This window comes from Mercenaria mercenaria, chromosome 19 (assembly GCF_021730395.1).
Source record: "Mercenaria mercenaria strain notata chromosome 19, MADL_Memer_1, whole genome shotgun sequence".
Taxonomy (NCBI): Eukaryota; Metazoa; Mollusca; class Bivalvia; order Venerida; family Veneridae; genus Mercenaria; species Mercenaria mercenaria.
In genome coordinates this window covers 36414814-36428066 of record NC_069379.1, presented here as the reverse complement: position 1 = coordinate 36428066, position 13253 = coordinate 36414814, and the positions used below count along the sequence as shown (strand labels likewise).

Below are 13253 nucleotides of genomic sequence, written 5' to 3'. Positions count from 1 at the left end.
AGACAGCAGCTAAACTGGCCTCGAAGACAGCAAACTATAAAATGGCACTTACCTCTGAACCCTCATAGTTGAATATTCCAACTACACTAACAGGCACTAATTTAGCACACGCTCGTCCAAGGGCCCGACGCCCAAGGGCAAAGATAAATGGCACTTTTTGGTCGTTGCACAATTCCAGGATTAAATTCAAGGCATCATCAAGGCCACCTAAAAGACATTTTTCTTAAAAGTTATTCACAATTAAGTTTCATAATACCAATTGCTACTTAGACATGAAACTTTAAGACATTACAATATTTCTAACAGTCTTTACAATACTTTTATGCAATGGTGCTCCATTACCTAACTAGTGTTCCAAGTATCAGTACCGACTTGTTCCTAAGAAGTGACAACTTCATTTGACACTTAGGCGGAAGATGAAACCCTTCTTTCAGGTTTGTCTAATCGTCAAGGGGAACGAAGCCACGCCCACGACCCGCCCGCTTAGCTCAGTAGGTACAGCGTCGGTCTACGGATCGCGGGGTCGCAAGTTCGATCCTCGGGCTGGGCTATGTTCTCCGTGACTATTTGATAAACGACATTGTGTCTGAAATCATTAGTCCTCCACCTCTGATTCATGTGGGGAAGTTGGCAGTTACTTGCAGAGAACAAGTTTGTACTGGTACAGAATCCAGGAACACTGGTTAGGTTAACTGCCCGCTGTTACACGACTGAAATACTGTTGAAAAACGGCGTTAAACCCAAAACAAACAAACAAACAAAACGAACTAATTGTGCTCAACCTACTGAGTTAACAGGATGAACTGCATTTATTATGAAATCATTTAAATTTTTCACAAAAGCCTTCTGTGTGCTTGTTTGGGTTTTAGGTCGGCTTAAAAATTTTAAGTGATATAAACCATGGTTTCTACTTGTAGCAGTAAGTATATTGCCCAATTTTATAGTGCTGCCTCACTAGACACATGATATGATACTCCACCAAGTCCCATTATGAGACCAGACTGACAGGAGTCCAAGTCCTATCCTTTTAATGCTTAGCATGGATTGAGGAAGCTACTATTACCATGTACGATAGGGCCATTTAGCAAAATCATGACCTCCCTCAAAAGGAATGAAAGCTCTACCACTAGGCTACTGAGACAGTCATTAAAGACTTTGTACCAGGATATGTAAATCATATTTACTGCATTTATATTATGCATGACAAAACTTACCTTTTGACTGAATTTTCTCCAAATTAGGGGAGATAACCACACACTTTATTTTCTTCAGCTTGAGATGTTTGGTAACCTCCCTTAATCCGAGAACAAATCTTCTTTTAGCTTTTGCCTGAAATTTTGGAGAAAATAATTTGTTACCATAGCTGCTTTTTAAAGTAAAATCTTTGCAGTAGATGTTGTGAATACAGTGAAAATATTGATTGCTCAAAATCTCAAGGGAATAAGGAAAATGTCAGAGTTACCTTGGGTTTCCAGACGTCAAAACACAGAAAATGATCTAGGGCATCATCAATTGCTTGAGCCTGCAGTATTTCGTATTTAAGACATACGATGTTTGGAGTAATTAAATACAATGTACTGTGAAAACTAGAATGTGTCTGTAGGACACAGGGTGTGCCCCCCACTGTTACATTTGTCACAAATAAGGGGAAATCATTCAAATGTTTGCAGTCTTAATGGGGTATAGCCTCAAAAAAAATATTATGAAACGGATTCATTATTCTATACCATATATATTTTGAGCTATGAGCATCACAAACAAAAAATCCACTATTTTGGCTATTTTAAGGGCCATAACTCTGTAATAAACACTAAAATTCTCAAGAAGAATGCCAAGTGTGCAAGGTCACAAAAAATCAATTTCATTGCAAAAGAAATGCTTAGTTTTCATCAAAATGTATCTTTTCACTAGGGCACAAAAATGTTTTTCAAAATATGAAGATGAAGTGAGGGTTTTTTTTTTTGTGCTTTTTTTTTCTGTTCACTAGAACTGAATTCTTTGACCCTAATCATGAAAGAAATGGAAATAAATCCTCTAGACACAAGTATGATTTCACAGTATATAAGACTCAATGCAATTACTTAGCAAAAATTAAATCAGCTTCCAATGTTCAAGTAAATTAGCATACATATCCAAAGCTTGCTAATTTTCCATCTTCAAAATGGTGAAATCAGCAATAAATGACCATTTTTGTGTCAATTTACTGTAAAATCAAAGTGAAACTTCAGCTAAAATGAATTTTCGCTTACCCCCCCCTTAAAAAAAAATCTTTGTTTCCGGTAACATGCTCAAAAAAATTAGGGTAGGTAGGTCAGAAATTTTTTTTTTTTGGATTTCTTTTATGAAAGGAGACTTTTCGGAAATTATTTTTGTGTCAAAAAATGAATGCAATTTAGGGGGTAATGCCTTTAGAGTATCAGTAAGTTGATTTCTAACATCACTGGCCATGTTTAAAGCATAAAAAGTGCAGTTTTGCAACTTTTTGTTTAAAAGTTGAAAAAAATATAAAAACATTTAGGGTTGGGCCAAAAATTTAAGGTAGGTCGGGATACCGGAAACAAACAATTATTTTTTTACGCCTTATATAGTAAAGGAAAGTGCTTTAATATTTTTCAGGTAAAAATTAGGTTTTTTACCTTAACTGGGTCTTTGTGATATTGTTTATCTTGGAACCTGACAAGATCTTGCAGCAGAGCTGTCACATGATTATCTATTTCCTTATCTAGAACTTGATTGCAATACCTGCAAAAGTAGAACAGACTATAAATAGGTCATTGTACAGAACAGAGATTAATATGATTGCAATATCTGGAAAAGTAGAACAGACTATAAATACAAGCCACAGTATAGAACAGACTTTTTACAGGATTACCTCCAGCTGACTGCTATATCTGGAAAAGTAGAACATACTATAAATGGAAGTAATTGTACAGAACAGACTATTAACATGATTGCAATATCTGGAAAGTAGAAACCGTAATACAAAATGGACTATTTTCATGGTTATCCCACTCTGTTGCAATATCTACAATATTTTGAAAAGTAGAACTGACTACCAGTATAAACAGAGCCAAAAATACACAACATACTATTTTGTAAAAGTGTCACAAAATTACCTCCTCTTTATCTAGAATTAAATTGCAATACTTGAAAATTTGATACAAACAATTAAGTACAGCCATAAATAGAACAGACTTTATCCAGAACTTTATTACAATCTAAAACTTTGAAATAGACTTTAAAGCACTTACTCTCTGAACCTTCTACTGTGTATTTTTAACTTGACTGTCTGCTGTATAGTTCCAGTGACTGGGCTATTTACCCCAGAAGAAAGTGGACTTGCCCCCGGACTCATTGGGCTCATACAACTAGGAGACTGTTGACTGATGGGTGATAGTTCTGCACTGGCAGGGGTTCCCAGGCCAACTTCCATAGAGCCTTTAAAACTGGCTGTAAAATAAATTTACAAATTGCTAATTCAAATACAGTAAAACAATGTAGCATGGGGTTGCAAAGTCATTAGCAAAATACTAGTTATCAAGGGTTTCAGGTCATCCTAATATAAAAGATACAACCTAGGAAACACAACAAATGCTCCAGTGTGCCCAGTTACTGGAGTCAATGATGCTAGAGCAGGCAGCTGTTTCACTTTATCAAAATTAATGTCCCAAAATGTTTTGATCTGTCCCTTAGTTTTCAATTATATCAGTCATAGATATCTCATCTTGATCTGCCCTTGTACTGGGAATACTACAGAATTACATTTCTGATATATTAACAATCATGCTAAGCTTTTTAACTTCCGGAAACCGTTTAACTGTTCCAGGTCACTGTGACCTTGACCTTTGACCTACTGGCTTCAAGATCAATAGGGGTCATCTACTTGTCATGACCAACCTCCATATCCATTTTCATGATCCTAGGCCCAAGTGTTCTCGAGTTATCATCCAGAAACTGTTTAACTGTTCAGGGTCACTGTGACCTTGACCTTTGACCTACTGATCATAAAATCATCTGCTGGTTAGGACAAATCTCCCTATCAACATTCATTATCATAGGCCCAAGCATTCTTGACTTATCATCAGAAACAGATTGGTCTACATACCAACCGACATCTGCAAAACAATATACCCCTCCTTGGAAGGGGGGCATAAAAATTTCAAACATCTGCTACTATGTCCATGTAGCATCTCCACTGAATTACTTTTGCATATTTCTAGATACAAATCAAATATATAAATATACATTTACCATCCTGAGATAGGTCAGATTCCCCGCCACTCACAACACCAATACCAACAGGAGCACTGTAATATACAAATTAAATATTTTCTCACTCATAAGTTCATTCACTTATAAGACGGGCCTCTGGTTTTACCAAAATGTTAGCCCAAATGCACTTATCCACTTATAAGTCAAAGCTATTAGTTCTTATTCAAACAGATTAATGATCATTCAGTTAATCGCTTGATGCACAATTATGCAGCACTGCACTAAATCAAACGCTTGCAACAATTCATAGATTCATGACAGAGAAATAAAGAATATGCTATTAAATAATGATATCTATTCCAGTATCAATTTCCTCTAAAATCTTTCAAGAAAATTCAATTATGCAATGATGTCTAGAATAAATGCACTGAATACAGGTGTATATTTCCATGACAGAAGAAACTATATGTTTATAGAGCTAAGTACCGGAAGATTTTTGTCACAAGCTTTCTTGATTACAGAATTATACACGGTATTTTCAGAGCAATATAAGAAGCAGTGAATGCGAAGAAAAAGAAGGTGAACAATTCTAATACAGCTAATATTTATCAACTAAATAATAAATTAAGTCTGAAATATAATTTTCATTTTCATATTACAAAATCATTTAACCGTGAAATCTATGTAAATTAGTCACCCACGCATAGCAATTCAAAAGATTCATGTTTTCTTTACTTTAATAAGGATATACACAAATGAAAAAACAAGAGCTGTCCATAAGACAGCACACTTGACTTTTCTCAGTGCTTGACTCTGAATTAGAGCTTTGCCAGTAAAATAAAATCCAAGTTAAAAAGGGACATAACTCTGTCAAAATTCAAATCAGAGTTATGGGAATTGTGTCTCCTGGTGTAGACTTTGATACTAAGTAACTATTTCGAGTTTCAAGCCAAAAGCTTTAACAGTAACAGCGATATTCGACTTTATCAAAAAAATTTAACAAAAAAAATCTAAGTTAAACAAGAGCTGTCTCCATAGGATGACACATGCCCCCGATGGCACTTTGAATGAATAGTTATGGCCGATGTTAGAGTTTAGGACAATTGGATCTTCAAGATTAAGGTCATTCAGGGGTCAAGGTCATAAAATTATCTGTCAGTGGGAAAGACTTATCAAAAATGGGTATTTTGTTAGTGTGACCTTGACCTTACTTGAGTTAGTGTAAGTTTGTCATTTATGGATGGATTTTGAAATAACTAGACCTGGGTCTTATGCGCGACACGTCTTACTGTGCCACACATTTATGCGTAGTTACTTGAAAATCCATCCATGGATGACAAAAATATGGACCGGACACGCCCATCAATGCACTATCATGAAAAATGACCTTTAACGTCTAAGTGTGACCTTGACCTTTGAGCTACGGACATGGGTCTTGCGCGCAACACATCGTCTTACTTTGGTACACATTCATGCCAAGTTATTTGAAAATCCATCCATGGATGACAAAGATATGGACCGGACACGAAAATTGCGGACAGAACGACAGACGGTTCAAAAACTATATGCCTCCCTTCGGGAGCATAAAAAGGACATAATTCTGTCAAAATTCAAATCAGAGTTACTGGGATTGTTTCTCCTGGTGTCGACTTTGATGGTCAACAAGTATTTTAAGTTTCAAGTCAAAAACTTTTATAGTAACAGAGATATTTGACTTTATCAAAAACTTTAACAAAAAATTCTAAGATAAAAAGGGGCATAACTCTGCAAAAATTCAAACCAGAGTTATGCAAATTGTGTCTCCTAGTGTAGATTTTGATAGTTAATAACTATTTTGAGTTTCAAGTCAAAAGCTTTAATAGTAACAGAGATATTGGACTTTATCAAAAATTTTAACAAAAAATTCTAAGTTAAAAAGGGGCATAATTCTGTCAAAATTCAAACCAGAGTTATGGGGATTGTTTCTCCTGGTGTAGAATTTGATGGTAAACAAGTATTTTAAGTTTCAAGTCAATAGCTTTGATAGTAACAGAGATATTTGACTTTATAAAAAACTTTAACCAAAAATTCTAAGTTAAAAAGGGGCATAATTTTGTCAACATTCAAATCAGAGTTATGGGGATTGTTTCTCCTGGTGTAGACTTTGATAGTAAATAACTATTTTAAGTTTCAAGTCAATAGCTTTGACAGTAACAGAGATATTTGATTTTATCAAAAACTTTAACCAATGGCGATGCCAATGCTGACGCCGACACCGACGCCAAGGCGAGTACAATAGCTCTACTTTTTCTTCAAAAAGTCAAGCTAAAAAAGTAATAGATAGTTCTTAGAACAGCTAATGCAACATTTTTTAATCAGTTACTCAGTATGAATGTCGATAAAGGCAAGGTGCAGGAACGTCATCCCACAATCTATGAAATATTTAGTTTATTTATTGCAGCCTCCTACAATGTGAATTACTCTACTTTGCAAAGCATACTGCAACACATTAAATAACGTATTTTCCCTAAGTTTTGGGACAAGGCAAAATAGCTTGTTTATATTTTTCTTCTTTTTTTGTGTCCAAACACTTTATTTAGAAAAAAAAACGCTCACAGAAAAATGTTTTAAAATTTTGGGACATTAATTTTACTGACCGTTACACCTGTATTTCATCTGGAACATATTTAATATATTGTATTTTGACTGTCACATGATAGCAATATGATATTATGGAAATAAGTTGTTGAATTTTTTGGAAACTGGATTTATAAATAAAAGTGATGTTTAACTTCCAATTTCACTTAAGAATTTATTTTAATTAGAGCTAGTGGTCTGATATTCTGAAACATTTGCTTTCCCTGGGACTTGTGTTAATGTCACTTCAATTTTATCCTCTAAGTTGATTTACAACATTATGCAGTGGCAAAAAGATTGAAATTAAAATTAATACTAGTGTGTAAAATTACCTTTGTCATAAATTTTCAAATCTGGCATAAATATAAAACTGACAAGAGATCATCTGACAACTGATCAAAAGATTGAATAAAACTGTGGCCATAAAACTGTGGGCTAGTTTCAAACATATAATATATCTGGAACATATTTCACCAACATTTGCCCTTGTTTTGTTGATATACTAACTACTTTATGTACTGTCCCAAATTATATGTAAAGATCAAAGTAATTTTGCGTCCCAAATTTTAGGCACTAAAAAATGATAAAATAAAATAAATACAAAATACAAAATAAAATAATATTTTTTACAAATCAATATAATTATGGTGCGTCCCAACATATGAGGGCAATATGGGTAGAATTATGAAGTTTGATGCTTATTCGACTAGGGAATAAACAAGAGCTGTCGGATGACAGCGCGCTCGACTATTCGAAGAATTGATTGAAGAATGGGGTCAAAATATTTCCGTAGATTTTCAGACAAAAGAAAAAAAGGGATTAAACAAAAAATGTTCCTGTATTTGTGGATTTCTATTAGTCTTGCACTAAATGGCAATGTGTGACCATGATGGCAAATATGTTAAGTTATGTTAGGCAAAATATGGACTTGTATGAAAAATTTAACTAATTTTCAAGTCCAAAAAGGGTCATAATTCAGTCAAAATAGTCGACAGAGTTATGTACACTTGCCTATAGATGGAAATCATGTTGATATACTAGTGTTAAAAGTTTCAAAGCCACAGTTCAAACTGTTTTGACAAAAATTTCAAAGTCTAAAAAGAGCCATAATTCAGCCAAAATAGTTGTCAGAGTTATGTACTCTTGCCTACAGATGGAAATCATAATGATAAACAAGTGTCTAAAGTTTCAAAGCCATATGTCAAATAGTCTTGACAAAACATGGATACATACGAAAACAGGACCAATTTCCAAGTTCAAAAAGGGCCATAATTCAGCCAAAAAAGATGACAGAGTTATGTACTCTTGCCTATTGATAGAGACTATAATACTGAACAACATATAAAAGTTTCAAAGCCATATGTCAAACACTTTATACAAAATATAAACTGGTATGAACAAGATTTCTAAGTCAGAAGGGGCCATAATTCAGCCAAAATGCTTGATGGAGTTATGTACTCTTGCCTACAACTGGACATGGTGATGGTAAACAAGTGTTGAAAGTTTCAAAGCTTTATCTCAAAAGACTTTGTCAAAATGTAGACTGGTACGAAAAACTTAACCAAGATTTCTAAGTCAAAAAGGGGCAATAATTCAACCAAAATGCTTGATGGAGTTATGTACTCTTGCCTACAACTGGACATGGTGATGGTAAACAAGTGTTGAAAGTTTGAAAGCTTTATCTCAAAAGACTTTGTCAAAATATGAACTGGTACGAAAAACTTAACCAAGATTTCTAAGTCAAAAGGGGCCATAATTCAGTCAAAATGCTTTACAGAGTTATGTACTCTTACCTATAACTGGACATGGTGATGGTAAACAAGTGTTGAAAGTTTCAAAGCTTTATCTCAAAAGACTTTGTCAAAATGTGGACTGGTACGAAAAACTTAACCAGGGTGTGACGCCGACGCCGACGCCGTGGTGAGTAGGATAGCTCTACTTATTCTTCGAATAGTCGAGCTAAAAACAACAACAAGAAATACAGCTACACCACTACAACAGATAACTGTGCTTTGCTGATCATTCACAATAAACATATAAAATATCTAAGACAGTACTTATGACAAAAGTAATGGTGCTCATTTCTATGCATTCCCAATAATTTCTAAACTACAGTTTCTGACAATAACAATTTTTTAATTTTTGCTTCTGGTTGCCATCACAGAATTATGCAGGCATGATGGGACAGGAAATATTGACTGATGGAAAACAAAGACCATCAAATAAAAACAAGAGCTGTCCATAAGACAGCCAAGCTCGACTATTCGAAATATTGTCACAGAAGCAGGAAATTATTACCCAAAATGTTAAATATCGAAAGAGTTTTAAGTTCGAAACGGGACATAATTTGACCAAAATGCATATCAGAGTTATGGGACTTGATGCTATCAACTAGTTTAATAACCCCGAAGAAACATGTTAAGTTTCAATTCCATATCTGCATTAGTTTTGGAGATAGTAACCTGCATGTAAAACTTTAACCAGAAGGGGGCATAATTTGCTCAAAATACATGTTAAGAGTTATAAAACTTGACCCAGTGAGGTTGGTAACTGACCTAGAAAAAGAATAAATAAGTTTCAAAGCTATATGCCTTTTGGTAAAAGCTGTATGTACTTGCATGCAAAACTTTAACCAGGATTTTGTAAGTCCAAAAGGGGGCATAATTTGCCCAAAATACATGTCAGAGTTATGGGACTTGATTCTATCAACTAGTTTTATAACCCCGAAGGCACATGTGAAGTTTCAATTTAATATCTGCATTAGTTTTGGAGATAGTAACTTGCATGTAAAACTTTAACCAGGATTTTCTAAGTCCAAAAGGGGGCATAATTTGCTCAAAATACATGTCAGAGTTATGGGACTTGACCCAGTGAGGTAGGTAATTGATCTAGAAAAAGAAGAATTAAGTTTCAAATCAATATGCCTTTTAGTAATAGCTGTATGTACTTGCACGAAAAACTTTAACCAGGATTTTCTAAGTCCAAAAGGGGGCATAATTTGCTCAAAATACATGTCTGAGTTATGGGACTTGACCCAATGAGGTAGGTAATTGATCTAGAAAAAGAAAAAATAAGTTTAAAATCAATATGCCTTTTAGTAATAGCTGTATGTACTTGCACGCAAAACTTTAACCAGAATTTTCTAAGTCCAAAAGGGGGCATAATTTGGCCAAAATACATGTCAGAGTTATGGGACTTGAATTCATCAACTATTTTAAAACCCCGAAGCACATGTAAGTTTCAATTTAATATCTGCATTAGTTTTAGGAGATAGTAACTTGCATGTAAAACTTTTAACCAGGAATTTTCTAAGTCCAAAAGGGGGCATAATTTGCTCAAAATACATGTCAGAGTTATGGGACTTGACCCATGAGGGAGTATTGATCTAGAAAAAGAACGAATTAAGTTTCAAATCAATATCTGCTTTAGTAATAGCTGTATGTAACTTGCACTGAAAAACTTTAACCAGATTTCTAATCCAAAAGGGGGCATAATTTGGCCAAAATACATGTTCAGAGTTATGGACTTGACCCAGTGAGGTAGGTAATTGATCTAAAAAAGAAAAAATAAGTTTCAAATCTATATGCCTTTTAGTAATAGCTGTATGTACTTGCACGCAAAACTTAACCAAAATTTTCTATGACAAAAGGGGCATAATTGGCCAAAATGAGTCAAAAATAAGGGACATTGGTGCTATCAATAGTTTAAATACCCCGAAACCCATGTCAAGTTTCATTCAATACCTGCAATTAGTTTGGAGATATAACTTGCAATGTAAAAACTTTTAACCAGTTCCCCAAAAGGGGCATAATTTTGCTCCAAAATCATGTTAGAGTTTTGGAACTTGCCTAGTGAGGTTGTAATTGACCTAGAAAAAGAATAATAAGTTTTCAAAGACTATAATGCCTTTAAAAGATAGCTTATGTACTTGCATGCAAAAACTAACCAAGGTGGTGACGCCGACGCGCGACGCCAGGTGATAGAATAGTATTAAATCCTTTGAATATCGCGAGCTAACAATAAAAAGAACACTTGTTTGTGTAATATAGCTGTATTAGAAATATGCAAACTAAATAGATAAAAACAAATCCTTAACTAAACCCTGCCTATAATTTATACATCTACTTGTTCCCTAATCCCCTTTTTTATAATGAACTTGTCCATCTTCAATTTGGACAGTACCATTAACTGTTAAAAGGGGTGTTTACCAAAAAGATACTGAATGAATAGCGAACAGTGCAGACCACGATCAGACTGCACGGATGTGCAGGCTGATCTTGGTCTGCACTGGTCGCAAAGGCAGAATCACTTGCCACCAGCAGGCTAAGGGTTAAATAACATTATCAGATTCACGAAAAAAAAAAAAAAAAAAGTTACTGTACGATTTCATTGAAATTTTACTCTCAGAATGTTCTTTTGATGAAGACTTGTAAGTCTAACATGTATAACTTTTTTCCAACAGAAAAAGAATGGAAGGCAATTACTGGCCTCTCACTAAATAATGTAGCACAACTCTTTACACAGAAAAACTATGGAAGGCAGTTATTGGCCTCACATAAAGCACTAATCAAGCAAAACTCTTTATACAGAAAAAAAGTATGGAAGGCAGATGCAGTCCTCTCATCAAGCCGTAATATCTGCAGCATCTAAATAAACACATGTAACACATCATAGTAAAGCATAGGGTGTATAAGCTGTTATATTTAGGTAGAGATGCATTTGGTTTGAGTAAACCCTAAACTGGCTGTCAATGATTTCTCTTCATTTACATTAGTGCCATCCAAATAGCTTTTAGCATCCCCGTGTTCACCAAAAATGATACCACTGGAAGAAAATTGAAGATGCCAAATTGCCACTCCAAATTTGAAGAAGATGAAAAATACAGAATTACAAATTTTAAGTTGCTAAAAAATTAGACCTCAAGTTTTTAAGTGGCCAAAAAGAATAACAATCTAAATTTTGAATTTTTTAGAACGTGGAATTTTTAGATATTTCAAATTTTCCAAATTTTCTGTGTAGTATAGTGTAGCCAGCCCTACCAGGAATTATAAGAAATGTCTTTGATATTCAAACATTAGAGATGGCTTTTGTAGTTTGCCAGAAGTCTGAATAAAACAGTTTCATCAAGACCAAAAAGAAAATATAACTGCAAATTCTACTGGGACAATTTCGCTATAATGTGTTACATATATAAATAAAATTCTAAAATAAAGCTACAAATAGCTTAAGCTTTAAACATTAACATAAAGGTTGTTAGAATTACACACACACAAACTAGACATGTTAGAGTGTACCTTATGGGAGAATTAGGGAATGCAGTAGATGGCATCATGCCAAGTCTGAAATGATTACAAATCATCTATAACAGTTTTCATATAGCTAAAATTGTCCTCACGAAATGGTTACAAAATCATCTATCAAAATTTTCATATAGCTAAAATTGGGTTCATGAAATGGTTATAATTCATCTACTGCTAAAACTGGCCTCATGAATTGGTTATAAAATCATCTATCACCATTTTTATCAAGTTAATATTGGGTTCATGAAATGGTTATAATTCATCTATTGCTAATACTGGCCTCATGAATTGGTTACAAATGAGCCGCAACATGAGAAAACCAACATAGTGCATTTGCGACCAGCATAGATCCAGACCAGCCTGCGCATTTGCGCAGTCTGGTCAGGATCCATGCTGTTCACTAATGGTTTCTCTAATTGCAATAGGCCTTGAAAGGGAACAACATGGATCCTGATCTGACTGCGCGGATGCGCAAGCTGGTCTGGATCCATGCTGGTCGCAAATGTACTATGTTGGTTTTCTCATTGTGCAGCTCAAATCATCTATCACAATTTTCATATAGTTGGCCTTATGACGTTGTTATAATTCATCTACTAAAGTTTATATACAGACGGACTATATAGTCAGATAATGTCACGTTTAAATTCTATGATATTGTATGTTACAATCAGACTGTATACTGGCATTATGCGATGTCTAAGATTGTTGACATTAATGATTATATGGACAATCTGATCGCATACTAGCATCATATCAAGTCCTTAATCCAACATTATACATGTAGTATGAACAATCTACCTGCTTACTAGCATCATGCAATGTCTAAAATATGTGATATCTTACAGTCAAACTGACTGATTTCATACTGGTATTAGAGCATGAAAGAAATTTTATGACATCATATGGAAAATCTGGTTGCATACTGGTATCATGCCAAGTCTAAAGTCTAAAATCTGTATTGATAAACTGACTGACTGCATACTGGCATCATGCCGAGTCTAAAATCTGTATCGATAAACTGAATGACTGCATATTGGCATCATGTCAAGACTGAAATCTGTGATATTGTATGAACAATCTGATTGCATACTGGCATCATGCAATGTCGAAATCCTTAAAAATGGT

At 34.5% G+C, this 13253-nt stretch overlaps 1 protein-coding gene across 2 annotated transcripts in view; it reads right to left on the bottom strand.

The window, feature by feature from the left end:
* Positions 1-13253, bottom strand: part of LOC123542996 (uncharacterized) — an 82145-nt gene that overhangs the window by 17221 nt on the left and 51671 nt on the right. The window contains exons 15-20 of one of the 2 annotated variants that reach the window (XM_045329054.2): positions 12123-12167; positions 4252-4307; positions 3252-3450; positions 2637-2742; positions 1215-1329; positions 53-207 (exon numbers count right to left, since the gene is read on the bottom strand). In XM_045329054.2, the coding sequence (XP_045184989.2) occupies positions 53-207; positions 1215-1329; positions 2637-2742; positions 3252-3450; positions 4252-4307; positions 12123-12167 (676 nt within the window). The remainder of the gene's footprint in view (positions 1-52; positions 208-1214; positions 1330-2636; positions 2743-3251; positions 3451-4251; positions 4308-12122; positions 12168-13253) is intronic. The other variant, XM_045329055.2, reaches the window with a different exon arrangement.